This window comes from Grus americana, chromosome 4 (assembly GCF_028858705.1).
Source record: "Grus americana isolate bGruAme1 chromosome 4, bGruAme1.mat, whole genome shotgun sequence".
In the NCBI taxonomy this organism is placed as follows: Eukaryota; Metazoa; Chordata; class Aves; order Gruiformes; family Gruidae; genus Grus; species Grus americana.
In genome coordinates, this window is record NC_072855.1 from 64334074 (window position 1) to 64361792 (window position 27719).

At 41.8% G+C, this 27719-nt stretch overlaps 1 protein-coding gene and 1 long non-coding RNA gene across 8 annotated transcripts; one reads left to right on the top strand and one right to left on the bottom strand.

The window, feature by feature from the left end:
- Positions 1 to 3578: 3578 nt before the first annotated feature.
- On the bottom strand, positions 3579 to 27049 carry KLHL8 (kelch like family member 8). Of its 6 annotated transcripts, none has more exons than XM_054824540.1 (10): positions 26543 to 27048; positions 18482 to 18722; positions 14656 to 15204; positions 11976 to 12162; positions 11140 to 11283; positions 9806 to 9917; positions 7583 to 7751; positions 6848 to 7007; positions 5637 to 5838; positions 3579 to 5194 (listed from the first exon to the last, which is right to left on the bottom strand). In XM_054824540.1, the coding sequence occupies exons 2-10, from the start codon at positions 18680 to 18682 to the stop codon at positions 5071 to 5073; spliced, it is 1848 nt and encodes a 615-aa protein (XP_054680515.1). In that variant the 5' UTR covers positions 18683 to 18722; positions 26543 to 27048; the 3' UTR covers positions 3579 to 5070. The 6 variants fall into 6 exon arrangements, with proteins under 6 accessions (XP_054680515.1, XP_054680516.1, XP_054680517.1 ...); XM_054824541.1 differs by having other exon boundaries at positions 18482 to 18789; XM_054824542.1 differs by lacking the exon at positions 11140 to 11283 and having other exon boundaries at positions 26543 to 27049.
- On the top strand, positions 5110 to 14717 carry LOC129206000 (uncharacterized). 2 transcript variants are annotated; one of them, XR_008576946.1, is made up of 4 exons: positions 5110 to 5225; positions 10261 to 10367; positions 14012 to 14072; positions 14465 to 14717. It is a non-coding gene; the product is annotated as an uncharacterized LOC129206000 (long non-coding RNA). The 2 variants fall into 2 exon arrangements; XR_008576947.1 differs by lacking the exons at positions 5110 to 5225; positions 10261 to 10367 and adding an exon at positions 12172 to 12505.
- Positions 27050 to 27719: the final 670 nt, after the last annotated feature.

The following is a 27719-nucleotide window of genomic DNA, read 5'->3' on the forward strand; positions in this document are numbered from 1 at the left end:
TATAAGTTTCATCTCCTGGCTAGGAGCGCTTTATTTGCTGCCAGTTCCAGTTGAGAGAACATACAAAGGTTTAGAAAACAAATACAGATGTGGTAAAAGTAGCCAGCAAAAAATTGAAGTGTAGCATCTGGAATAAAGTACTTGGGTTTGCAAAACTGTACACTGCAGCAATGTTGGAAAGTTTTAAAAGCAGTTTCAGCCTAAATGAAGATAGAAAGCCCCATTTATCTGTGGGAGTAAGCTGGAGTTACAGACTTTCCAGGAATCTGTTCTAATTAAGCTTGAAGAGGTTAATTGGCTAAATTTTTATTGCCTGATGACAACTTGTTTGTAAAATGAATGTCAGCGTCATTTGGTGTCAGAGCCACGGTCCCATCACACAAGATCATGCTGAGCATCCTGCAGCTGTCTCAGCAGACAAGAGCAGACACGCAGCAAATGAGGTCAACGCAACCGCTTCTGTTTCTCATTGTGGTTCAGGGCAGTTACGCTGGGCTGGAGTTGTTGGGAAACTGCGCAATCAGCGTTGCGTTCTGAGCACTCCATTTTATCTTTAACAAGCCTTTATGTACTCAGGAGCTGCCCTGAGTCGGGGAGGCCTGCTCCCCATTCCTCAGTATTTGCTATTTTTAGATGCTTTTGCCTGTTGCCGTGAATTTTCTCATGCAGCTTGTTTCCAGCTCCTAGAAGAGATGGAATCACTTCAGAGTCAAAATATTGTTGCAAGTGGAGGTAAGACACAGAACTGAGGTCACGCAGTTGGGACACAGGAAGGCAGCCTCAATTTAGGTGAGCGCACACAAAAGTTCAGAGCAGCGAAGCGATCTCATAAAATTTCCTGGGGCTTTGATAGCCATATTGCTGCTGGACATCTTTTTTTGATGTCTGCATCTCTTTTGCTAGCACTTGAATGCAGTCGGACTGAGTATAGAGAAAGAGGCTGTTCAGCCCGAGTGTTGGTTTCAGAATCTGCTCCCAATCATGCTGGCGGCAGTTGTGCTTTTATTTAATTACCTTCCCACTGCTCTAAAAAAAGAAGTGTCTTAGTAGTTCCTTGGTTTTGACGAATAAATTGCTTCTGATGTGCTTAGTCTGCCCTACGTGCGTGCATGCTACAAGGGTTAACACTGGCAGTGCAATAACTGCCCCCCAAATTTGACCGCATCTGAAAGAAGATCCTGGAGAGAGACACGGGATCCCTCCAGCGCCTGGCTGGGATCACTGTTGCCTCCTGCTTCTGTGCAGCAACCCAAGGCCGTTGGTTGACCGCCTGTTCGTTATGGTGCATAAATACACGGTGTGTGTAAAGCCCTCTGTGAAGGCTCGGTTATTTGCAGGGCTGCATCCCCCTCTACAGGCAGACACTTCAGGTAAACCATTTTCTCTCAGCTAGTGTTCAAAGAGGAGGAAAATCTGTAGTCTTTCTGATGGGACTGAGTGCATGCACATATTTTGTTTATGTTTTAAAATATGCAAGTAGCACATGCATCGCCTTCTGAAGTCGTCTGTCCGCATCTGAATATTTTAGCAGGATGTCTAATCCAAACAGTTTTGCCGCAAGCATGGCTCTATTAAGAATGAGATGCCTTTGGGGAAGAGCAATATTAAAAAGTATTCAAAGCTGTGAAAGTACAACCAAATTCTCACAATCCCCTTTGAACGTAAATAATAAGGAATGAATCTAAGATTATTTTGAAAGGATGCATTTTACAAAATTGAAATAAGCACTAATACATGCAAGATCCTTGCATCATCATGGTGTTATGGCATGGCCTGAAAAAAATACAATCAGAAATTACTATTTTAATGTAGCAATCAGAAATCTAACTTAAAGGGGAATCTTTGTCTTTGTATTGATCTTCCATGTATAAAAGTGCTCAGACTAAAATTTCCTGAGGACAAACCTGGCTGTGGGTGGCACAGCGGATGATGTGCTGTCCTTGGGAGGAAGTGGGAAGCCACAGACCAAGTCCTGAGGTGAGGAGCAGCGTTGTGCGTGAGGGCTGCTGTGGGGCAGCAGGAGAGCTGAGACGGGAGGCGGCATGTCCCAGAAGCTGGGGCAGCAGTGGGGCAGACAGGCAGCAGGGTGACTCATAAGCACTGCCTGCACACACATGAGTGAAGATACACGGCCAAGGGGGCTGGTCAAGAGTGGTCCAGAGTCTGGTCCTGCTCCTCCCCGGAAGCCTGTGACATGCTTAAAATCAGTAGGCTGTAAACTTGGATGTGAGTAGCTGTGACTGCACTTGATTCTTGCAAAATGATTTTTTCTTTGTGCTTAAAGAATACACTAATAGACATCTTTGGGTTTATGATTTTATGGGTGAGGGCCAGGCTCTTAAGATGCAGGGAAAACATCATTAACAAAAGCAGTAATAATGCCACATTTGGGATCAGACACACATCATGTTTAGAGGCAATAATTTCACAACCCTGAACGTTTAAAGACTTTGCTATCACAAATCCCGAGTTTAGTTTTAAATTAGAAGCTGTGGTGGGAGTTCGGGCCTGCTGCCACTGGAGGGCTGCCTCACCACCGGGAACCAGGGTGGATGGCTCCGTTCCCTCTGCCTGGGAGGTGTTACTTCTTTGTCATCATGTCTTGTTGCCAGTACTGGAAGAAAAACGAGTTTGCTGGTCTTAAATAATAGCCGCTTTATATGCAGGTACGTCATTACAGTTTGTTGCCACAGTAACCCTGTACTTTTTTCTTTTTTTTTTTTTTTGATACTTTTAACATCATTATAACATTTCCAACAATGGTGTTTCTAAAACCAGTTCTGCAACAAAATTATTTCTAGTTCTGGTGCCATCTATAACGTGGACACCACTATACTGGCAACAGGATTGTTCCTTGTAAACCTTTTTAGCTGTTCTGCCAGCCCTTAGCAATATGCCTCCAGAAGCCTGAGCACCAATGTTGTTGGGGGTGGGAGGGTGCAAACTGAAATACAACCCAAGCATTCAGCCCTAGTGCCATTTGACTTCCAGCTACAGGGTCAATAGCAGAGCTCCTCCCACACCGTACAGAACCCCAGTGCATATGCTGTAACTGTATTGCCCAGTTGAACATACACATCTCCCTTTGGTGCCTGGAAGGTGATTGCTGTTGGTGTGGTCCAGATGTGTGTGAGTTACAGACTGCACCCATGGGTACTAGCAATTTCCCACCAGGAGGAGAAATATATCAGCTGGCAAGCAGCACTGCCAGGCTACTTGGTTTCATGGTCAGTGTTACTTTGTGGAAAATTTGCCTTTTTTTTTTTTTTTTGGTTGTTTTTCCTCATGTTTTCTTGTTAGCCAGGACATGCACAGAAGAACCAGTTTGGTCCCAGAGAAGGAACCGGCACCTCTTCTTTCCACCTCTCCTAGCTAGATTGGTCACAAGGGTGACCACATCCTTGCATGGGGGCAGGGGCAGTAGCAAGGTGGTATGGCTGGCGGCTGTAACACAGCATTTTCCCTGCTGACAAAGGCTTCCTGTTGAGAATTATACTCAGCAGAAACAAAAAGATACTCAAAGTTGTAATGTATCCCCACAATAGCATGCTCCAGTCATACTATAAACAAGGTGCTTTAAAGTACAAATATTTTATTGCAATGTTTCATTATTTACAGTACCGTTCACTTTGTCCCTGGGTGCTACCAAAGTGCAAACCATTGGAAACAGAAAAGCTGAATGATGGTTAACTCAGCAGCAAAACATGACTGTGCCTTAGGCTTGTACTGTCCTGCCTCTTCCCTGGCACTGAATGCAGAGAAGTTTGCTGCTCTCCCTGGTCACTTGGAACAACCTGGTAACATGAAACTTTGGTCACAAAGGATTGTCAGTTGTTGGTCTGTTCACGGTGATGCAGGAAGAGGAATCTGCAGTCTTTCCAGCTGGACTTCACTTGGAATTTCAGAGTTTCTGACTGCGTAACAAGACGCCTTTGTACGCAGCACTGTCAAGTTCCTATTTCAGTTTTTGATGTAAGTACTGGTTTATTTCCAGTTCTTTCTGTTACTGAGTCTCTTTGGTTTATGTAAGCTTTAAGTCATCTACCTGTTTTGAGGCTAGATCTCCCTGGCTTAATTATCTTAAAAGAGCCAGTACCTCTAGAATTATCAGAGTTGCTACTGGGAACTGAAATTGGACATGTCATCTCCTAGAGTTGCATTTAAAGGTCTTTACAGAATACTGCAACGTTTATTGTGTGTTTCCATTTCATATAAAAATGATGATTCAGACACCACTGAAGCCTACATTTTCACACACTATCATCTCAAAGTAGGACAAATTACACTGGTTACTTAAGGAATGACCTCTCAACATAAACTGGCCTTTTGCGGGTGGTAGTTAACTACAAATTTTACTGAAGACTTGAGAATTCCAGTATACCGGTGGCTAAACTCAGGTCAAGAATCTTTTCAGCTTTCTAACAAGTGTATTGGCTTAAGAAAGTACTTTGAAAGACAGGTTTCAGACTGAGTACCTGCACTTTCCACTGCTGCCAGCAGTTCCCTGGGAGGTGGGCAGTGAACTTCTCTGCTCCAGTTATCTTAGCGTGCAACAGGGATGTCGTTACCTTCTAAAACTTGAGATGCTTTGTGTTACAAAGCTCTTGTACAATTAGGAAATGTTTAAGACTACATTTCTGAAAATAAGTTATATTAAATGGCACTCGAGTCCTCCAGAAAAACAGGTAGCAGGGCTGTCAGGTTAAGGCTCAGCAGTACTAACTGCTGCTCTCTCTCCTCACCCCATGCCTGATTTACAGTTCAGTAATGAGTCCCTGCAACAGCTGCCTCAAATTATTCTGAAATTACAACTTCTCAAAAATGGGACGATTGCAGCTCTTGGCAGGTTTTCTCCTGTGAGTCACACTTTTATTTCATGTTTTCACAGGCTTTTCTGTATCACTACTGATAGAAACCCATCAAAAACTTTACAGTTGCAGAAGGTAACATTTTCACAAAGAAAACGTATTGGTTTTATTTCTTAACCTACCATACAAAACATGGTGTTTAAAAAGTTCTGCAGTGCCTCCCTACTATGATTCCTCTGGAATTTGGAGGAGTCAGCAGAGCTCACATGCAGTCAACAACATTGCTGGATCCTTGGCCCACGTCCCGGATCTGGCTGCTGAGACAAGAGCACACAGCCACGCCTGCCCCTGCCCTGCAGTGCGACACAGAGCCGACAAGTTCCCACCTAAAGATGATGGCAGAGGAAAAAAAGGAAAGTAAGTTCCTGTCCTTTCTGAGCAACTTGGAATTATTTTTTTTCTCTGTCTGAAATTCCATTATACAGCCTAGCTGTTTACTCTGCACAAAAAAACATCCTGCTAGTTTATTCTTATTATTTCTCAGGTAAATTTAGTGCAAAACCAAATTAAAACAACCAGAAGAATGCAGATTCTTATTGAATGAAGGAAAGAGGACAAGGGATGGGGAGAAGGAGGAGGTGCTTAAATATTTACAAGAAGAGCCTAGTGGCATAAGCAGCACTCCTGCATTTACTCATCATGGATATTACTCAATTATTACCGGGAAACAACAGATAGACTCCTGCTGCACACTATTTCTATTATGGTGTGTTTTCATATAGGGAGATTTCATTGTCTTATTAAGCCAAATAAAAAATTTTAAATTACCTATTCACTATGGGATCAAATGCTTCCACTGTATTCAGGTACGCGTTGCCATTATGACCTCCAACTGCAAAAATTTTACCCATCAGTGTTGCTATGCCAACGCCACCCCTCGGAGTTGTAAGCTCTGCTACATACTCCCATTTGTTACTGCGTGGATCAAACCGCTCCACCGAGCTCAGTGGAGAGTTGTCATCAAAGCCACCTGCAAAGAATCATCACATTATCAGTTTTTAGCCACTTCTAGTGCTGGTGATATCCTAGACTGGCATTATCAGACTGTTCTCAGTGTTCAGTGGGCTAGTGTCCAGCTCTATTTCTTTACATGAACTTTACAAGTTCCTAAAAATTAATCTAACAGCTCTCCCTGCTGTTACCATACAAGCATCACCAAGAGTGACAGGGTTTTTTCTACTCAAGTTGCAAGGAGAGATATTTCTATTATTTTTTCTCCTGGAATTCATCTTACACAGTTATAATGAAACAGCTTCTAATTTGGAATAGAAAAAAAACCTAAGACCAGTAGAAGGATAGTCCTGATCTTATTTTGGCTTCAGCAAAACAGATTCTTGCAGTGTTTTCAAATTACAGCATTGCTGAAAACTTGAGTAAGAAAAAAAAAAATCCTCAGGTAAGACTTCAGTGATGCATTCCCCTTGCTGAGGCAGCTGTCACAGAAGTGTTTTACTTGAAAGTTTTTTAATTACTTATGATAATACACAAGGCAGAGCTGTGTGACTAACATTACAGCATACCTACCTGGCATTTTCCTCAGGAAAAGCAGATAAATGCAAGGCAGAGCAGAACAAGACAGGCCTAGGGCAACAGGCTGTGGAATAAGTGTAATCACTGTGTGAAAAAGCTACTGTTGCCTACATTCAAAATACAACTAGAGTGCTTTAAAAGTGTGTGGGCTTAAGAATCATCTTCCTAAAAGGAAACTCAAGATTAGTGAGTCTCGAGAAGATTTTGTATACAGACATATTGCCCTGAACAGTAGAGCCCTCCTGAAATGTGGGTTAGGAACTGCTTTTTATTTCTCTGCTAACATACCTTTGTTTAAGCGTGCCCTGGTTGTGCTCACTTTCTTCTCCTGCCCAAGAACACAAAGGTCAGGTCTATCTGTTCCCCAGTTCCTCTAGCAACAACAGCCTCTTCCACAAATGCCAGTACTTGGCAGAAACAGCACTACAGAATGCCACATCCCTACTCACCGACAACGTACAAGCAGCCATGGAGCTCACTGACACCGTTGCCAGCTCTTCGCTGACCCATCTCTTTCACTTCTATCCACTTATCCAAATGGGGATCATATTTCTCCACACTGGAAAGAGATGCTACACCGTCATTGCCACCCACAGCATAAACGTGGTTCTGGAAAACAGTATAGAGAAGGATTATTTGTAATGTGTATGTATTTACTCAGCTTTTCATAAGCAATGTTAAAATTATAGGAAAACATGGTATATCCATCTCCTAATTATTTAAGAATTGCACCAATAGACTTAATTATCTAGCAACTTGTAAACTCTATCTTCCAATTAAAGAAGTGAAAAAGTTACATAGTGTTGCAGATATTTTGCAGAGTATACATGGCGACAGGGGAATTAAAGGGCAGATGCATTCAGTACCTTTAAACATAGTAACCATGACAGATCAGTCTTCTGAATGAGACATGAAGCATTAGCCTGATATTATTAGAAGGGTCCTGGTACTTGCTCCCAGTACCTCAAATACTGTTGAAACAGGGAGCACAGTTCAATTTGATATGAGTATTATCCTAAATATCCTCACCTTTTGCACAGTTCCATAGGATTTTGATGACTGGAGGTGCTCAGACCCACCAGCTGCATTTTGTTTAAAATCTTGTGTTCTACTTTGTAAAAGCAGATTTGAAAAGTAGGTCAGTTCCTCAGTTGGCCCCGACTTGGGAGGAAACAGTCACTTACCACAAGTGCTACGGAGCCAACTCCTCCCCTGGGAGTGTTCATTGGGGCGACTGCACTCCATCGATCGGAATCAATGTCGTATCTTTCCACATCACTGAAGCAAGTGTTGTCATCTAAACCTCCTATTGCATAAATGGGGCCACCAAGGGAGGCAAGAGCGATTCCTCTCCTAGGAAAACCATAGAATCAATACCTCAGTGCAAATCCTTAAGGACAGGGAATGGGAAAGTGCAATGTTACCTGACTGGCACCTGTTTCAAGCTATGGGAAAAAATAATGAAAATTTAAAAAGTGACGTTTATAATAAATAATGAGCAGCAACTGTGGCTGTCCCTCTGCACACCTTGCAGCAAGTCTTTTGTATGTTTGCAGCCTCCCATTAGAGGGGGTCTAGAGTTTTATCTTAACTTCACCTCAGCTTTCCCATGCACCTGTATGTTACTGTGTGGTCTGTGAACAGGACTGTTGCAGCTAGGATATTTTTAGACTGCAAAAATACAAAGCTCCTGTTTAAAAACAATAAAAAAAAAATAAAGGTGGGGAGCATGGAATACTGTTTTGACTGAATGTCACCTAAGGCCCTACTTCCATGCTTGGATATATGAGATTGTCTTAGTTATTTGATTTCACTATCTTGGTACTGAATTTTACATCTCCTGTCTTGTTTTATTGACTCTGGTGAACCAAAACCTGCTTTTAACTTTGTTGGTATAGCTGCTGCTACATTTTGGGAATGATTTTTTGGGAGGTGATATTTGGGGGTGTGATATTAATACATATTAAAAGGCAAACCTGTGCTGAATATTAGATGACTGAACTCAAGCAAGATTTAATTACAGTTTATTCCATTCTTTAATTTTCTATTAAGTCTGTGTTAAAATAGTTGTCAGATTTTTTCCTACTGAATCTACCAATATGGGGGTACAATCAGTACTAGAAAATGAAAAGTATGGTCTAGAATTTAAGCATTAAGTTTCTGCCTTAACCACCAAGACAGGTGATTTACCATTTCACTGAGAACATTCTTGTCTTACTACACAGAGGGCAGGTTTGCAGATACCTAGGCAGGAGCAAGGGAGGCACAATCTTTCTACAGAACAAACACTGTGGCAATATCCTGGGCTTATCTTAAATTGCCTCAGCAAATAACATAGACACCATCGATGGTGGCAGTTCTTTCTCAACTTAAGTATTCTGACACCACCTCCATGAATGGGAGGAGAGGAACGTAGACAAGGCACAACAGCCCTTTCATTTACCCAGGTACTGAGTAAGAAATGTCACAGAAATCTAGGGCTGACATTTGCTGAGAATATGCCCTGGGCTGGTGCAGGAGGGAGGAAGAGGAGCAAGATGACACTTCTAGATGTCTGGGTTTCTACTTTGATTAGTTCACAGCTACAGGTAGCTTTAGGACTTAACCATACTCAGTATTTTAGTCCTACTTGTACATGATACTTTTAGAAACAACAAATAACAAAATGGAACGTAGAATTAAGGAAGTTGATTTAAATGACAGTAGAAACAAAAAATCACAGATCTGTGAGTCCAGTAGCTCCTTAAAAGAATCTTAAATGTCAAAAGGCAAGAAAAATCCTCAGTCTGACTTTCAGTGTTTTAGTGCTTCCGGCCTTTTGTGGCAAAAGCACAGGCAGCTATTGGTTTCCTGGGCATGAAGTATTTCACTGTGCATGTTCTGCTGGCAGTTATCTTGCTCATTCTTAAAAAGAGCAAAAAATCCACAGAACCAGTTAATCAGTTTCAAGTTCTTTATCAGGCATAGCAGAAAAGCCTTAGATACCAGAATGTAAGCATAGCTGGAGTACAGCGCTCTGCTCCAGAAGCCAGCCCTCCCAAAAAAGAAAAGGATAATAGAGCAACAAAAGAAAGCCAAAATGTAAACATAACCAATGTTACCAGCCAGGGCCTCTCCCTACAGAGAGGTATTATGCAGTTTTGCACTGAAATACTTACAGTATGTTATGCACAACTTTGTCCGAATATGTGATGCATACAGTTATGTGATGCAGATGTGTGTTTGCTTTACAGCTAGTAAATAAAGTTGTTTGATAGCATAAAGCCCCCAAAAATAGGAAAATTTTTTTCCTAAAAAATAGCACAGTTTGGAAACTCAAAGGCAGGACAGACATGATGTTTCTCAGCATCAGCAAGAAATGATATATCACAGACTAGGACTTACATTTTGGATCATGGGACACATACCTCTTTGTGTTCATTGATGCCTTCATCATCCATTTGTTTGTGAGAGGATCAAATACTTCCATACTTCCTAAGTGTTCATTTCCATCATGTCCACCTACTGCGTAGACTTTACCTGAAACATGTATGCATCTTTCAATAGAGAGATTGCTTGGCAACATTTCAGTTGTTATTTATGTACTATCCCTGCCTAAGTGGAGACAAAAAGCTCAAATAAAAGTTAAAGTTTTCAAATGTTTTCAACATCAGGACCTTAATAAGTACAGAGTTTATATTTTTATATGCTGTACTCAACCAGAGATCTGTTCTAACGTGGACTTTTATATAAAGCTTGAGGTATGTAGACAAAAAATCTTCCCATAACTTGAGCACTTCAGGTCAAATCAGTTTTGGACATTTATATCAGTCTCCAGATTTTCTATGGGGTAAAAAAAAAAAAAATCTCTGTTCTGCTGCAGCAACACAGGGACTACTGAGTACAACAAAAAGTTGCATCATGAGTGCTGCTAAGCTGCTCTGGACTTGCATGGACTTGGTTTCAGAAGATGGACACCCAAAAATAAAGGTAGGTCTGCTCTTGGAAGAGTTATGGTCTTAGTGACTTGCCTGTATGGATTTAAGTATGAAGAAAGCTAGTATGAGTACTAGCAAATTCTGGGTGACTCGGTTGTGTAAGGCTGTTTCTTTATAAATGGATTTAAAAAAAAAATAAATCACCTACTAAGGCAAGAGGCCATTTATACAGGTCATAGAATCATAGAACAGTTTGGGTTGGAAGGGACCTTTAAAGGTCATCTAGTCCAGTCCCCCTGCAATGAGCAGGGACATCTTCAACTACATCAGGTTGCTCAGAATGCTTGAATGTTTCCAGGGATGGGGCATCTACCACCTCTCTGGGCAACCTGTTCCAGCGTATCACCACCCTCATCGTAAAAAAACTTCTTTCTTATATCTAGTCTGCATCTACCCTCTTTTAGTTTAAAACCATTACCCCATGTCCTGTTGCAACAGGGCCTACTAAAAAGTCTGTCCCATCTTTCCCTGTAGGCCCCCTTTAAGTACTGGAAGGCCACTATAAGGTCTCCCTGGAGCCTTCTCTTCTCCAGGCTGAACAATCCCAACTCTCTCAGTTCACAGTAATGTCTTTTCAGTAAGCATGCTCTCAGATGATTGTTTCAGAATCAAAAACCCCTTCATGGGGAAGAAACTTTACTAAATTGAAGAATATCCAACAGTTAAGCCATTGCAAGACAGATTTATTTAGTAAAAATACCAATTCCAGCAAAAGGAGCAAACAAGTGCCTTTTGAATAGGGTTGCTTGAATAGGGTTACTGACCTCCCACAGAGATCACACCCACGTGCCTTCTCCTGCTGTTCATTTCAGGGCCAAAGAACCAGTTGTTCTTACTGATAGAGTAACATTCAATGCTGCGAAATGGGTCACCTGATCCACCTCTACCACCGACACAGAACAGCACACCTGAAGAAGACAAAACAGGTTTCCAGAAAGCTAGCAGGAAGATGGGGATAAAATTGTATAGCAGAGTGAACTGAAAATTATGTAGTTCAGGAGAAGTCATATTTCACTTCAAGGGGCACAGTCATTGCCCTGCATAATTGGATGCTGGATTTTGGCCTTTCCTTGGCATGCTGCTATGGCAATTAATTATGTTCTTGCAAAAACCATGCACATTTTAAATATGCTTTTTTTTTGTGATTTTTGCTTAGGGAGATAAACATTGTTTGTTAAATGTAACAATGTAAAAATTAGGATTTGCAATCTAATCTCTCATCACTCACTTTTGGTGTAGGCTAGCCAAAGAGTTTAAAAGTTAGCGCAACCTTCTTGCACCAAAAGGTAAGTGTCCACTGTTTTCAGTATAGCTTTGAGTATACTGCCTGGTCATAACATACTTAACAGTTCTAGCTTTGATACAGCTAGGCCCAATCAGGATGGATAAATAATGTTTTAAAGAAAGAAAATGACTGCTAAAGTTCTGCTAGGAAAACACAGCACATATTACCTAATTATCAGAGAGGTACACAGTGGCTTTCCCAATTTTGCATTAAGTTATTAACAACCATTTAGACCAAGCTATCTAACCCTGCACAGATGTGCTGCCTTTTCTCCACACCACTCCGTACTGGATAATCAGACACACATTTAATTACCAGCAGTCTGCTTCCTTGGTGTTGTGCGAATGGAGTACTCAAAGTCTGGCACTGCCCTGCTGCTCAGGTGAAGGTGGTAGTTTCTTGCTTCATCCAGCAAATCCCTACATTTTAGATTCTGCTTGACAATCTCTTCCTTTGCCACAACACCCATAAGGAAACAAATGGGCAAGAGAGGCAGCCGTACCTGACAGAAATGAACACAGTTGGAGTAACTGGCTGAACTGAGTGAGTCGCACCATTTACAGTGACGCACACATAACAGATGGCAGCTTCTGAGCCAGCTGCCAGCCCCACGCTCTTCACTAAAAAAGTGGCTTTCATTTTTTTTTTCCCAGAATAACAGCGATATGAACAGTTCTTTTTAGTGATAAATGTTTGATACAACCATTGGCATTTAAGCAGCAGTGGAGAACTGTCCCTTAGCCCAGGCTGAGCAGAGGAAAAAGAAGTGCCGCTGCCTATACTGCAACTGTGCCTGTCTGTAACGCAGGCACCATCTGTGACTTTACCAGGATAGCCCGTGTCAGGTTAGTCTGCTGAGGGTATGAATTTTTCAGCTCATTGCTATGCCAGTGTAAGAGGGGTTTTGTTAGAATGGTTCATTTTCTTTGGGTGGCAACTCGAAACACTGTCAGCAGGAACTAAGAGTCTATTAAGGAGTGCAGTAACACCTTTCTCTAGTGTGGACTTGACAGACTGCAAGATTAAAAAAAAAAAAAAAAAAGGTTTTGAGCTAATTGTTTCCTTCCCCAAATCCTTCCTGTGACTCCCCAGAAGAGAGCTGGTGACCAGGCTGAGGAATGGAGGGCTCTTTCTGGGTGAGAATACAGGCGGTCACTGCCCAGAGCAATCCTCAGTCATACGGCATAGCTGAAATAAGGTCAGCCTCTCCAAGAGTGCCTTGAAATAGCTTCCCCACAGTCATTTATTGCAGCAAACCTTTCATTTGTCCTTGTGAGAGAAACAGTGAGGAACAAGAAGTACAATCAGGTGCAAAGGTGGGATAGATGGGGGAAACTGAAGTAAACCACCATCTGACTTCCTAAGGTTTGGAGTCAACGCTTCTAAGCAGTTCTCAGTTAGCTCAGTAGCAATGGTGAAGAAGTCTAGTATCTCTGGTGCTTCTCAGAGCAGCAGGATGGTGCTGTTACATGGCTGACAAGTGTCCCTGTCTTCAAGTAAGCAAGTGTCTCCACCAGCTCTTCTTTACCCACTTAAACTTGAGTCCCACCTCTTCCTTTACTTTGGCCCAGCTTATTTTAGGCTGATTAAAAGCACCACCGTAGCCCTGCTAATAGACTCATGAGGTTAGTGATGCGACCGGGATTTGCCCGGTCGTGTTTTCTGCTAGCAATAATGTCCAAATCAACTGATGGCTCCATATACTCTGGCAAATAACCTTTATTTACAGGAAGGGGGTTACTTTCTCATTGCTTCATTCTAGACTCTGGTTTCCATGAATAGAATAAAGCTGTTAATCTCATCTGCTAGCACAACTGGGCAATAAGTGTCAGTCTAATTTTTTTTTAAAATCTCAAATTGTATTGCCTGTAAATTTAATTATTGTGTACTAAAGGTTTTTTTGGTACCAAAAACCTCATGCTAGTCCAGATGAAACTGAAGGGTTTTGGAAGACAGTTAATAAACAGTTGTGATCTTTTACCAGGAAATGTGAAAAATTATGCATGAAGACAAAGACAGCAGCATGTTAGTGGACCTCTTGTTACTCACATGACACCAATATTAGCAATTCTGCCAAATGCAAAATATTCAAAGTGGAGACCAGTGCCAACTGAAACAGCAGTTGATCCTACCTGCTAAGATACATAGGGCATTTTGCAGTGCATGGCATGTACTGCCCTCCTCCCCAGCACAGGTTCTCCATACATGTCTCAAATACTGTAAAGTCCCATAACCAGCACATATGGAGCTTGAGTAATTGAAGTACCTAACACTTTGACAAGAGGAGGTCCGATGGGTGTTTAAATAAGTTCAGCTGAGTGACCTTTGGTACCTGTATGTGTTTCTTTCAGAAGCAGTGGACTGGCATCAAGTCTAGATGATTAAACTGCAAACTCCTTTTGGATCCTACAGGTAACCAGCAGTGCTAGTCTAATGAGCATTAAAGAGTCTAACATATGTTTCCTAGCCTGCTTGTAAGGTTAACACACCTTGGTCTTTTGTTAATTAAATATATGGAACATTGTAGAAGTAGCACAACTTGATATGACCCACCTCTGTTAGAGTTTTACTTTCCTAGCCATGTAAAAAAAACCTCAACAGCTTTGCTCTCTTAAGTACAAATACTTACCAGCAAGTGAAGTGAGCATTTCAAGCTGTAGTAGTATCAAACCAAGTGAAGTGATGGCTTTATATTCTGCACTATGTGTCAATCTAAGAAGCTTCTGCTCTTACACAGATGCAGCTTTTTGTTGGCTCCCCACCCCCCAGCCATGAGCATAAAGTGAGTACTCTTCTCTCTACAGAAAATGGAGACTAGGACTTCTTCCTGATTCAGGAGATCTAACCTGCTTCCGCTGTCAACTCACAACTTCGAATACCAGAGGAGGCACTATTTAAGAACACCTTTCAGCTTGAGATCTACCCAAGTACAAACAGTTGATTATGCACCTAAACCAGTGATGAGTCAGGAATCTGGTGCCTCAGTTTGCCCTACCTGCGCAAGTATTTCATCCAGCCACATAGCATGATGCTGTGGATTGGCTAGCAGCCACTTGATAGCAGCATTGTAAACTTGCTTTTCATTTTCAATATGCAGGTCACTGGAGGACAGAAGTTTATGGAGGTGCTGTGGTGAGACACTCACAAAGTCTTCGCACTCCACCACTTCTGTAAAATGTTCACAAGCATACTGATCGGCCATGTCCATCAAGTCAATGCGATTGTGACTCTCTGCAAAAGCCCTGACTGCCAGGCAGTTGGAGGGATGGAAGTGCAGCTTCATGTATTCACAGCATGCCTTTGCGACCAGTTCCACCTGAAGAATGCAAGCAGCGTACAAGAGAGGCTGGACGTTATCTACCGTCAGAGTAAGCCGGGAGGAGTACACAAACTTCACTAGGTCTTCTATTGCGTCGCCATCAAAGTCCCTGATCTCAATCAACGTCTGCTTGGCTTCAGCCATTTCTGAAAGAAACATGGCTCTGAAGTAAGGTATGACACAAGCTAGCACCAGTTTGTGGCAGGAGATAAGCTTTGAACCAACCTGAAAAAAAAACCCAAAAAAACCAAAAAAAACCCAATCTTTTACTGGAATGTCAGTTTCAGCTATGAAAGGACAGACAGTTAAGCTGAAATAAGAATTCTGAACTCAATATGCATTGAGCTACTGTATTTTGTTCAAACAAATTAATTAACTCCATTTGCCCTGTACCTCTGACACTAGATCAATGTATCCCAAGCAGATCTGAGTTGTAACTTGGCTGCCAGAGTAGGGCAAGGCCATAAACACAAGGAAGCAAAAGCACTGATGCTCTGAACTGGCTTTTCTTTAAGAGCTGTGTCCTATTTTTTAAATGAAACACCCTTAGGAACCCTCTAGATGCATCTTCGAGACAGGAGGAGACTGCTAGGAACTTCGTTTTATGTGTATCCAGAGACTTTAAGGGGGGGAAAAAAATGTAATGTGACATTTTTAGACTACTTAATTTAAACCTCTGGACTTTTACTACTGTTGAGGAATTGATAATGCTGTTTATAGAAGCAAATTCATGTAAAACTGCAGTAATAACAGCTATTACAGGGATTATTAAAAGTTACCAATCACTTCAAGATTTTTAGAAGCTGTTTAGCCACAAAATTTGAGTATTCCCCATAAAGATGAGGCTTTCTGATCAGAAAGCACAAAATAAGCTTTTCACTTACAAAATTATAGAATTCAATTACATTAAAAGAGACTGTAAATATTGAAGATAAATGAACAATCTGCTACTTATTTGTGTCACAGGAGTGCTTTCTTACAACCTGTGTCATTCTGCAGTCTGCACTAACATAAAGGGATGGCCAAGTTAAGCAATCAGTTTTCCTGACAGACTCGAATTACATGTTCATTTTCAGATGAAGGTGTTACAGTAAGGTGTCTTGTAATTTAAAAAAAAAAAAAGGATATTAAGTTATAAAGGATAATTTGGAGTTTTTCCTAGCTCTGATTCAATACACAATTGCTCTACCCTTTTAAAAGGTATTATCAACACAAGTGTAAGCTGGCTGGGGAGCAGTAAGTTGAGTACAGAAAGCAAACATACATGAAAGAGTATGCAGATTAAAAGAGAAGAAAAGAGGGATGGTTCAGTGTGAGTTAATTAGATCACTCCAGAAGGAACAATTCATAGACCCACCAAATGAACAAAACCCCAGACCAACAGGAGAAAAAGCAGATGGTATGCATCTGCCACACTCTGCCTTCTAACAGGGAGCTGTTCATATGACAGTAGCAGTACAATAGGTGAAAGTCCATATTTTAACTCTTCAGAGCAGAGGAAGTCTCCCTGTATGCTCCCACAGTTTATCACTGTTACAGTATCAGCACTCCAATTAATTATAGTATTGATACAAAAAGATGCTACCAGCTGGTCTGCTGTATCAGGGAAAGCTCTTAGGCCATTCTCACCTTCAGAGATTTTTATTCTGCTCATCATCCCACTCTAATTAGATCTTCCTTTGGGGTTAAGTGGCTTCACTATTTTATCCAAATCTGCTTCATTTTAAATACCTAGCATGTTCTTGGTATTTCAAAATCAGACTTCCCCTCCAGTTATTAACTATCATATTTTAAGACCCAGCAGTTAAATCAGTAATTGTTCTGACAACAGGACCGCCAGAATCGGTCACTATCTGCACAAAAGCAGAAAGTTCAGCAGAGAAGTAATTATTCTTAAAACATGAGAAATGCCTGAACACTAGAGAAAGAAAAATCAAGCCCTCCAGAAAATTCTAGTGCAAGACACTTGAAAATCACTGATTTAGTAAGCCTTATGGTAAGATGTACATAGGTTGCTCTAGCCTCCATAGATTATATTCTCTACTTGAGGACTGGAGGCCAAGTCATGCATTCTAATATTCTTAAATTACCAAAGTAGCTCACAGAAATAATACAAATGAATATTAATACAGGTCTAACTTAGGGAAAGTTAAACCACAGCCACAGTAAAGTGTATTTTCCAAGCCAAGTTTTCCTAGCAGGAGTATATGTTCAACTATGTTTATAAAATAAGACTTTCTGCCTTTTTTGCAAGGGTGGGTGGAAAGGGAGAAAGATGAGGATGAGATCAAGAAAAGGGAAGAGGAGGGTTGTTAAGAATTCTGCCATGAACCTTTTTCCCCAAAATGCTTTTTAAAATGACAGATGTAAAAAGACCTGATGATGAGCGCTCAGGCAAGTTCTGTTTCATGGCTCTTGTGCTGTCCGGAGCAGCTTCAGTATTGTCATTCAGTGTTCTCTGAGCATTAATTCAACTGTTATGAGCCACTGGACCTATTCGCTGCTGCATCTAGTGCCTGTTCAGTGCCTGGTGACAGACAATTTAATATCTGCTGTGAAGCAGAACAGAAAAATGTTCTTGCTTATTCTACTCCTGTTGTCCAATGGGACAGAAGGAAGAGAAACCCTCTTCCTCTCAGAGATTTCCACTGTCTCCCAAGCGTTTTAGAAAGATCAGATGCCTACTGGGGGGGCACCAGGGACACACATCTGTCAAGGATTTTCCCTGTTAATATCTAACAGTAAAAGTGGCAGGCAAACAATTTCTCCTAAAGGCATCTGTCATTTGTTCTTGGTATAGGAGCTGTGCTTCATCTCTTTCTTAAATAACTATTTTGCACTACTAAGATGTCTAGCTAAGCAATATTTAATATTTGTAAGTGCTGGCAACCACTGTTACGGCTACTAGATATAAATTTATTGTGATCAGGATATAAGTAACATACAGCTGAGTTACAAAGAATGCATTAAAGCAATGCTATGCAAGAATCATAAAAGTGGTTTCCTCCTCCTCCTTTACTCTCTAATCAGCTGTAGAACATAATTGGCTGGGGTGTTTTTATTTTTCTTCTTTCTTTGACAATGCTGGAAGTTAGATTTGTTCCAGAAATCCTGTTTGCCAGGAAAGATCCAGCAGAGCAACACAGAATGCAAAAATAGAGATAAAATTGGGGATGAGAACAAAGAGGCTACAAGGAGCTGAAATGACACTGTAATATACTGATCAACTGTGGGAACTTGCTTAGAAGGCAAGTTGGGTGAGGTCAAAGTTACGTACTCCTCTCTCAGACTATCAATATCTTAAGTTGTAAATTTAACATTTCAGTTGTAAACTTCCAAAATAAGAAAAAACCAAAAACCCCACGAGCATATCTAGCAATGCCTCAGATCCAACAGGTATTCTATGGCTTCCATACCCCTGCCCAAATTCACAGCCACCTCCAGCGCACTTATTCATAGCTTAATCTTCAGACTGTTGAGTGCAATGGATGTGTGACATCACCTTCAGTGTAACATCGCAGAGCTCTCCAGCTTCAAAGAAGTGAAGAAGAGAGCTGTGAAAATCCTTCCAAGCCTCATTTGCTTCAAATACAAAGATGTCATCTTCACCATCACTGTTGGAAGACCTAGTTTGCTGCTGCTGCCTTTTTCCCTTTATCAGATGTTGTTTTGTCTGCTCTGGAACCATGGATTCTGAAGCCATTGGCTGTTTCTTCTTTCACTGCATGAATCTTCAGAAACTCCTGCCAAGACAAAATCCAGCCCATCAGGAGTCAAGTCATAAAATGCAGTTAAGTCCTGTTCATCTTCCTGTTTAAAAACACACACACAAAAAAAGCAGATGAGAGATATTAGGTACTGCTAGTACCTAAAACTTTGATTATCTGTTATAATTTCTAACTATAATTTTACTTGGGGAAGGTGGGAGGAGAAGGGAGGGGGGGAAGACCCAGAGTCAAGAATCCTATGCAGGTACCTTTAGGAAAATCCACTGTTTGCGAACTTGTTGCCCACACTTCTTGAAAACAACATGAAAAAGAAAAGGCAAGGATGTATCTTCCAATATTCCTGATCTCGCTGCTGTGGATGGCAGAGGAACAGAAGGGACATGGCCCACAGACAGCTGTGCTTCTTTGGTCCCTAAATAGCATCTCTCATCACATCTGCCAGAGACTATCGACCTGACCCCGACAGGTATTTTGTACATACTTATTACTTTCTTATTAGGTCTCTTCAAAAGCTAAAGAAATCCTTAAGTGTTTTGTGCATCTATGCAAATGTAAGCAAAATAGAAACAGTTTCTACAGAACTAGAGAACAAGAATTTACACTTAGAGAAAAATCTTGGAATGTAAATTATTTCCTTTTATCTAGCAACCTTATTAATCCAACAGACTGATATTTAAAGCATGACAATGAGTGTTATGCAAAAGTTTGCTCCTGCTTGCTAGCTTTTATTTTAGACTGTTTACCCAGCCAGGTAAACCTGAAGATATTTAAGGTGTCTAAGATTTATACAGCTCACAGTAAAGGAATCTTAGCTATACTGTCATCACAGCTTTCCCAATGCTGAAAAACAAATCAGGGATACCACAGACAATGAGGAGAAGGCTTTTTCTGCTTCTGTCACTCAAATATTTCACTCTTCCTGCTACTGTGAGCTTCAGTTAGATTAAGCATGAAGTCCACCTTTTTATTTGCAAAAAAAAAGTTAAGCAGTAGGGGAAGAACAATTTTTTGTCCAGTTAGGTAGCATATTTTAAGTTTCAGGTCTGACAAAAAGCCATGAAAGCCAACTCAGTGAGATTTAGGCTGTGCATCCACATGCTTTGTAGAAGATTATGAAGTCCACAAGAAAAAAATTAAATACTGTTTGAAAGCATGCAGTTACTGATTCAGCTTACAAGCAGGAGTTCTGTTAGATCACAGGTTATTAGGTCACAGGGTTGTTGCCAGCTCCATGTCCTGTGTGGTGACAAGGCTGTTGGCTGCACTGGGCCAGGCAGGTTAAAGCAAGATCAAATGTGCCTAGAATATTCACTAATGGTGTTGTAAGCAAGGTAAGTATTCTTCCTTTAAAAGAAATCTAAGACAAATATATTTTTCCAAAACCACAAACTAGCTCAAAGATATTACAAATCACAGGATTTTTACATAGTTTTTAGAAAGTAATACCTTTTTCTGCTGAAAACTTAACTTCTATTATGCCAGATTTGACAAATTACTGTACTAAAATGTTTTTCTAGTTTGGTAGGAGGAAAAATCTTGGTATTTTGGTTCTCTTTTAACTTCAAATTATTCCTCCACTACTGGTACTTGCCACCTCTGCTTTAACATGCCCTTCAAAGAAGTCAACTATTACCATTGAGATATGAAGCTAACACAGAGCTTCAGAGGCAACCAACTGGAGTTACAAAAGTGAACATAGATAAGCAAGAGGAAAAAGACAAGTTGAAATGCTGTACAAGAGTTTTGAAAAGCATAATGTATTATTCATTCAGAGGTAAGATTTACTGTCTTTAGCCTATGCTTCTAGGGAAGTCTTGCTTATTTTGGTCCTTAAGTGACACTCTTACCCCTCCCTAGCAACTCACACCTAACAGTATTTTTACAGCCAAGTACAAATGCTGCTTTCAGACAGAACTGCCACTGACTACAAAACGATAGTTCGCAGCTCCCAAGTCTTAAGGTTTTTTCCATCTGGCATATATGCTATGTTTATCCTCATGCTTTACTGCAACTGTACATATACTTTCCAAAACTATTCTGTGTCTCACTGTAAGAGGCTGATGGTGTAGGTTTTACCTGTTCTAGGTATGCCATTGTAAACACCAACACAAAACCCATGAGTCTTAAGATAAATCAATGCTGTTGGGGTGAGGTTTTTTTATGTTTTAAATAAACTGAGCAATAACACAAAAGCCAAACATAACTGATTTTAAACAATGCTTTTCATCTGTATCTGATGCTTATATCAAGTTCTTAGAGATGCTCTGAGCTCTCACCTGTAAGAAAAGAAGTTGAGCACATTTTTTGATTTATATATTTAGTAGATATTAAGTACACACTTGATAAGGAGACCAAGGCCACTACTCAGACACATAGCCATAGATAGAAGAATCACATGTACGAGGGACCTCCCAGTATGGTGATATCAAATAAGTATATGGGAACATGAGAACAAGTCAGTAACTGCTCCTCAGGTAAAAAAAAGTTTCTGTGACATGTTAAAATTAACATTTTAATATTAAGGAAATACTCAGATAGCAATAGTCTGACACACTTCAGTTTCATTTTGATGAGACTTGGTGACAGCTAAGGGATTTTCACAATGGGAAGTTTAAAGTACGTCAGGAGCCACTATCATACTTCTGTAAAGAGCTAGTCTTATCAACACGGTGTACTACTAGAGTTAAACACACAGAGAAGTAATATTACAGCTGCAAATCACAATATTAAGACAATGTACTGAAGTGTGTGATACAATCTATCACGACCCAGACAGAAGGAGAGAACAGATGTTTCATTTGCAGAAAATAGTGGTTTGGGATGATCTGAATGCTTAGTTATAAGATAAGAATGTTCTTAGATTTTTAAACGGAACAGAAATGAGTTTTAGTAGTGCTTGAATCAAGATACTAAACTCCAGAAATCTGAAGGTCACACAGAAGTCATGAAGGTCAGTATATTTCAACTCCAAACCTACTCCTCCTTCCAGCTTGAAGTGGAATGGTAAATAGTTTTGTCATTGCACAGCCTTAAAGGGATAGCATATGAAAACAGCAAGAAGTTGAAGTTGTATTTTCACACCTTTAATTATATATAAGTACACTAGTTGAAGAACCACTAGCTAGGAGGATTAATCAGCATTTAGGTTAGTGTGCATGATGCTCTGTTAATTATGCACTAAGAATCCAAAAACTGAGAAGAGCCATTTAAATACTTGCTCCCCCAAGCAACAGTAATGCAACAATAACATCCAACTGCTTGAGGTTAGTTTAGTACTGGGTGAATGCTGCAGACTTAGACACACACAGTCCTTCTTGTCTAGAACAAAACACTGCCATGGCCATTCAAAACCTCAGTAACATGTCCTCCATTTTAATCTCGGCAATTAGGTCTTCCAGTCTTGGTACAGTCTAGTATTTTGACCACACTAAGAGTGTAAGTGACCATCACAGAAAGTGACTGACTCTAAAGAAACTAAAGGAAGTGCCTCATTCATAAAATCATCTGTTATTCCTTGTAGACAGCTGCTTGACACTGACTATGACAGAGTAGCTGTCTGAATTAAAAAAAAAAAACAAACCACACATTGTTTATAGCTCACCATTGTTTGCTGAGAGCAGGTTAGCAATTTTCTTGTTCAAGTTAAATATTTAAAAATATTGATGATGTCTGCTGCTCCCAGAGTACAGCTGTTCCAGACCCCAGAATTGGTGTGCTGGTCCTCAGGCAAGGGACCGAGGATCCCCTCCTAGCTACTCCTCACTTAGAAAAGCAAGCAGGGATGGGAGGTCAGCGCACAAGCACGTTATCTTATATCTGCTGCAATTCAGATAACAGTAACATCCTGAAGTGAAGCGATTTTGATTCAGACATTCTAGCTAAATCTGAAACGAAATTAAGTGTAAAATTCCTCAAGTCACATAGAGTACTTATGTCCAGTAGAAGTAAAAGATCTCAGAAAGGAAATGGAAGACATTAAACAGTGGCAGGACATGAATGAACATCGCTGGTTTCCCCTGTCATGAAATTAAACCCCAGGAATCCTGGCTGACAAGCCAACCTAGATGTTGGAGTACATGGCCTCCTCCCTCTATCAGGTACCTTGGGACACAGTGCCCCAGAAAGAGGAGATTGTCCTAGTTCTTCCACTGACAGTAGGGAGGAAAACATTTTGGTGACACAGAACAGAAACCAAGACTTTCACTATAACCGCAACTAGGCAGTGTTCAGATGAGAGGTATTATGATACCTGTAAACCCAATGCTCTTTATGAGCAGTGGTACTGAAGTTGGAAAAAAGGCAGAAGTCCAGGAGAAATCAAGATACAGGTGAAGCTTCACCAGCTATCCTGGATGTAATTTTGGTTATCCACCCACAAGACGAACAAAAATCAGATCACAATCTGTGCAGAGAAGGGCAGCTAGCCTCACTCAGAAAACAAAAGGGCCTTTTAATTGAGGGAGACAAATTTGCCTTCTGTAAACATGCAAAGTTTGTAGCCCTATGAGCAGGGAGGTTTTGGAAGGGACTTCAGTACAAACAGACTGCATGCATATAAATATATACAAGTTTGTAGTGTGGCTGTGTAAAACTAACTTGCTAATACAGAACCTGATGAGCCTCTGCAGGTTATTATATGCTGGTGCTGCTGACCACAAGATTAGATAAGCATATGCAGTGACAGGATCTTCTCCAGTTTAATCTAGCTAACAGAACAAGTCGAGCTGTTGTTCTGTGTTGTACTACGAAAATTTGAAAAGAGGGCAGCTGGCAGAGCTAAGGAAGAGACACAGGGAGAGAAGAGGGAAGGGCAGGAAGCAGCTGCAGTGCAAACTGCAGCCAAGCAGCAGCTTGGGCAGGGACCGCACAAGCAGCTGTTCTCTGTTCAGTCTGGTTACAGCTGTATCACCAAGAAGGAACATGGGGGGAAAAAAACTGATAGACAAAATAGCGTGTAGAAAAACCTCAGTGCTCTCTCCTTCTCCGTTCACCAATTCCATCCAAAGAGTAATGGAAACTTCATACAAAACTGCTCAGATGCCAATGGTTGGAAAACATGGGAAAGTTCAAGTTATACACTGTATCGCAAGCCTAAGCCTACTGTACTTTTCAGCAGAAAGTTAATTTAACAGGAGGAAAAAAAAAAACCACAACAAACAAACAAACAACCCAACACCAAACCAGAAACCACACACCTAACTGGTCTACCTTGTTTAAAACCACCAGGCTTCCTTTTGTAGAAATTCATTTAAAAATCAGACAACATTATTATAAAATTTCTACATCCTTTCAGTATTTCAAAGGTTCTTTGTAGCAAAAACTGACATGTATGATTGTTTTGTGTTACTTGTCACACAGGTAGTTCAGAAAACAGTGAAATGGTTACACTTGGCACCATCTTTCATCTGCTTCTTTAACCAAAACCCCATCAGTGCTACAGACACACATAGTGAATAACGACTGCTCTTTCTTGGAAAAATGCAACTGAAAAAGGACAGAAAAGGTGTTTTGCAGAGCATGAAAAGCATAGTCAGATAAAATCCCATTTTGGAAATAATTTTGCCTGGCAATGCCTTAATCCTGTTTTGAGACAGCGTCTTCCCTGCTTCCTTTGATCCAACATATGATTACGTTCAACAAAGTTCTACTGAGGTTTAATCCCAGTTTCCATCAAACACCAGAAAGGCCAGCTGTCTTCTGGACTTTACGGGATGACAGGTTGACAAATTTGTTCAATTTTGCATAATCATAAGCAAACAAACAAACATGCCATGATTTACTTATGTTTGATTTACTTTTGCTTCAGAACAACCACCAAAACCCATCAGATGCCCCAGAACAGCAAAGAAGGACTCTGCTTTGCAGATACAGGTGTACTTAAGTGATTTATTTATGCAAGGTAACCTTGGGAATATCCAAAAAGTAGAACACTGAAAAAATTGCAAAGCAGTGCAATTCTTGGGAGCATAGTGAAGATAGATATGTGATAAACATTTTAATTAGCACTTTACATTATTGATACAGGAAATTATTCCAAAATCTGTTTGGTGAAGCCTGCTGAGGAAGAACTAAGACACTGGCTAACATGATACTATGCTGCCTTGCATCAAATTACTGGCAGTAATTACACAATGATTGTGTCCTCTTGTATCAACGATGATTAAACTTGCTTTTACAAATAAATGGCCAACTAGAAAATTGGATACCAGGCTACTGACATCTCACTAACAATTTATAAAATAAACCAGGTCACCAGTACACTGCTAATCACATGCTGCACAGAAAGAAACTACAGATACAATCTCAGCATGTTACAAAGTGGACACACTTCTTACATAGCACAAGAGTTCACATAGAGATGACAGAGGAATCAGCCCCAACTAACTCAAAAACCTCAGGCCCAATTGCTTAAGGAAGGTGGCAAAAGAATCTTTTGCTGCTTAATCTCCATTACAAGCAATCAAAGCCATGTGACACACCTGTTGTAGTTTTAGCTTGTTAACATTTGATGAGCTATTTTACCTGCTGTGGTATTTTTCTATAGTCACACGTGTGCAAATGGTTTCTTGATTATACTTCCAGAAGTGTTTGCAACAGGCACAGAAAGCCAGGTATCTCTGAGTTCTATAACTTTTACTAATGCAGAATACATAGGAATGACTAGGCAAAGGAGGAAACACAGACCTGTGAACTAGGAGGCCCCATCTGGTTTGTGAACTACTTCCACACCCCTTATGGGTAAGAGCTTGATTAACTTATGCTTTGCAGCAGCAAGTAAGCAATCAGCTTGAGTGGAGATGGTAAGGGGGAACCTATCAAAGCAGGAAGAAAACTCAAGCAGGCAATATAAAGCACTGGTGGAGTTGTAGCATCTGAAATTATCATTTATTTGAGAAAGGAGAGGCTAGGAATTCCTGAGGCTCTCCCCAGTAGCAACAGGTAATTTGTTGCTGGTTTTTAACACAAGAAATATTTGGTTTGGGGTAACTGAAGTAACTTTACTTGTTATGCATTACAAGATGTCAATAATAAGATGACCAGGGCACTAGTTTTTTGGGCTGCAGTCTCCACGTAGTCAATTACATGCAGCACCTTGAAATGTGCGGGCTCCCAGCAGTCAATTACATGCAGCGTCTTGAAATGTGCGGGCTCCCAGCTCAGTTTATTTGCATGGTTTTGTCTCTGTGCTTGAATCGTATGCTAACTAAGAGCTCTGTGAGTGTAGGACTCCGCGGGTGCCTCCCAAAGAATAAGCCTTCTGATGCTGAGGAGGCTAGCCCAGGCAGCACGCCACCCTTGAGTGCTCAAGAGACATAATCCAGTCCTGTGTGATTTGCACCAATTCCAGGTTAACTTACGCTAAATCCACGCCCAGTTTGGGTCTCTGAAGCGGGTCGTGGCAATAAGCGTTTGCCAAGAAAGGGAGCCGGGCCCGTTACCACCCCGCGGCCGAAGGAGAGCCTCATAGGAGCGGGGTCCGGGCCGTCCTGCTCTCCGACTGGCGCCGCGCCGGGAGGCTGACAGGGATGTTTCAGGGGCAAGAATGGACAGGGGAGTAAGCAAGGCGGAGGAAAAACTGTCCTGACCGACCACGCCAAAGCAAGCAGGACCGTTACACCTGAGGGGAGGGCAGTGAGTTACATAAAGGCAGGGGCAACCCACCATGGCGGCGGGCCCTGACCGAAGACGAGCGCGGTACGACGGCGAGGGGCGGCAAGCAGGAGCGGGGCCGTGGGGGAAGGGCCCGGGACTAGGGTGCTGCGAGAGGAAGAGAGAGGCGGCCCCACCGGCTGGAACGAGAGACCCGGTTCCCTCCCGGTGCCCGCCCCGCTCACCTGCGCTGCCGCCGCGGAGAGCCGGGAGTCCGGCGGAGTGCCGGCCGGCCGCGAGGAGGGGGACGCGCGCCCGCGCGGGGCAGGGCGGTGGGCCGGGACGCATGCGCTGCGCTGAGGAGAGGGCGGTGCGTGACGGCAGTTGGGGCTGCAGCCGGCTGCCTCGTGCGGGAGGGGGGCAGCAGCCTGGCCTGGTTCGGCCTGCTCCGCTCCGGCGGCGTGCCTGGCGAGGTCTCCGTTGCGCTCCCCGCTCCGCAAGGCTCTTCGCGTTGACGCTCCTTCCGCCTTGGGCCTGGGTTGCGAAAACCCAGCACTTCCCTTCCCCCCTAGAGCCCCGTTATGAGAAGGAAGGGTTTGGTCCGTGTCTGAGCTGAGACTGCTTTTTTGACTTGGCATTTTCCCTGACACAGCAGGAGTTTTGTGCTGTGAGGGCTCAAGCGTGCTACTGCACCTGTAGTTCTAGGGCTGCCTTTTAAGAAACAGGCAAAATGATGTGTTGAGTGGAGGCAGCTGCATGTGAGGGTGTTGCTGCTGTAAAATGATGTGCTGGAAGAAAAGGGGGGAGAAGGCAAGCTTCACAGTAAGAACAGGAACATGCGCTCCATTGCTATTTAGCAGTGGGCCAGCCGCAGAGATTATTTTAGCTGAGCCAGTTTATGGTGACTGCACAAAGCAGCTGCTGCTGCTCTTAGGGCAGGCTTTGATGGAGTGTTGCTGACGTGAATTGTTCTGGCTGAGCTTTGCTTCATCTCGGGCAGAGGAGAACCACAGAGGTCAGCAGGAGCTGATGGCTGTACAGGGTGGCTAATCCTTCTGCACCAGCTCCACTCGGTTATCAAGTGGCATATGAGAATAGTTATTCTTCTTGCTATAGTTGGTCTCTGACTATTCTCTTTCCATTATAGAATGGTTTCTGTGAAAAATACATTTTCCAGGTCAATTTGAAAAAGCAATATTTGTATATGAATAAAGGCACATGAGTGCTGCTGGAGCACATGCTAGGCATCCATCCAAGGACAATTTCACAGTGAAAATGAGTCTCTTGGCTTGCTATTCTCTCATAATGGTGTTTCCCTTCTCTGGTTCAATGCCGTGTGCCAAAGCTTATCTCCTTTCCTCTTGGCTCATGAAAAAGCTGCCCTTCAATGGGAAGCAGAGGCAGGCAGAACAGTTCCCAAGA

Bases quoted from the DNA above. Each gene is read 5' to 3' on its own strand.
- KLHL8 (XM_054824540.1), bottom strand. From the start codon at position 18,682: ATGGCTTCAGAATCCATGGTTCCAGAGCAGACAAAACAACATCTGATA. The intron at 12,163-14,655 runs GTAGGGCAAACT...CATTTCTGTCAG, and splicing joins TGGATGAAATACTTGCGCAG to GTACGGCTGCCTCTCTTGCC. The intron at 7,008-7,582 runs GTAAGTGACTGT...ACTGTTTTCCAG, and splicing joins TTGGCTCCGTAGCACTTGTG to AACCACGTTTATGCTGTGGG.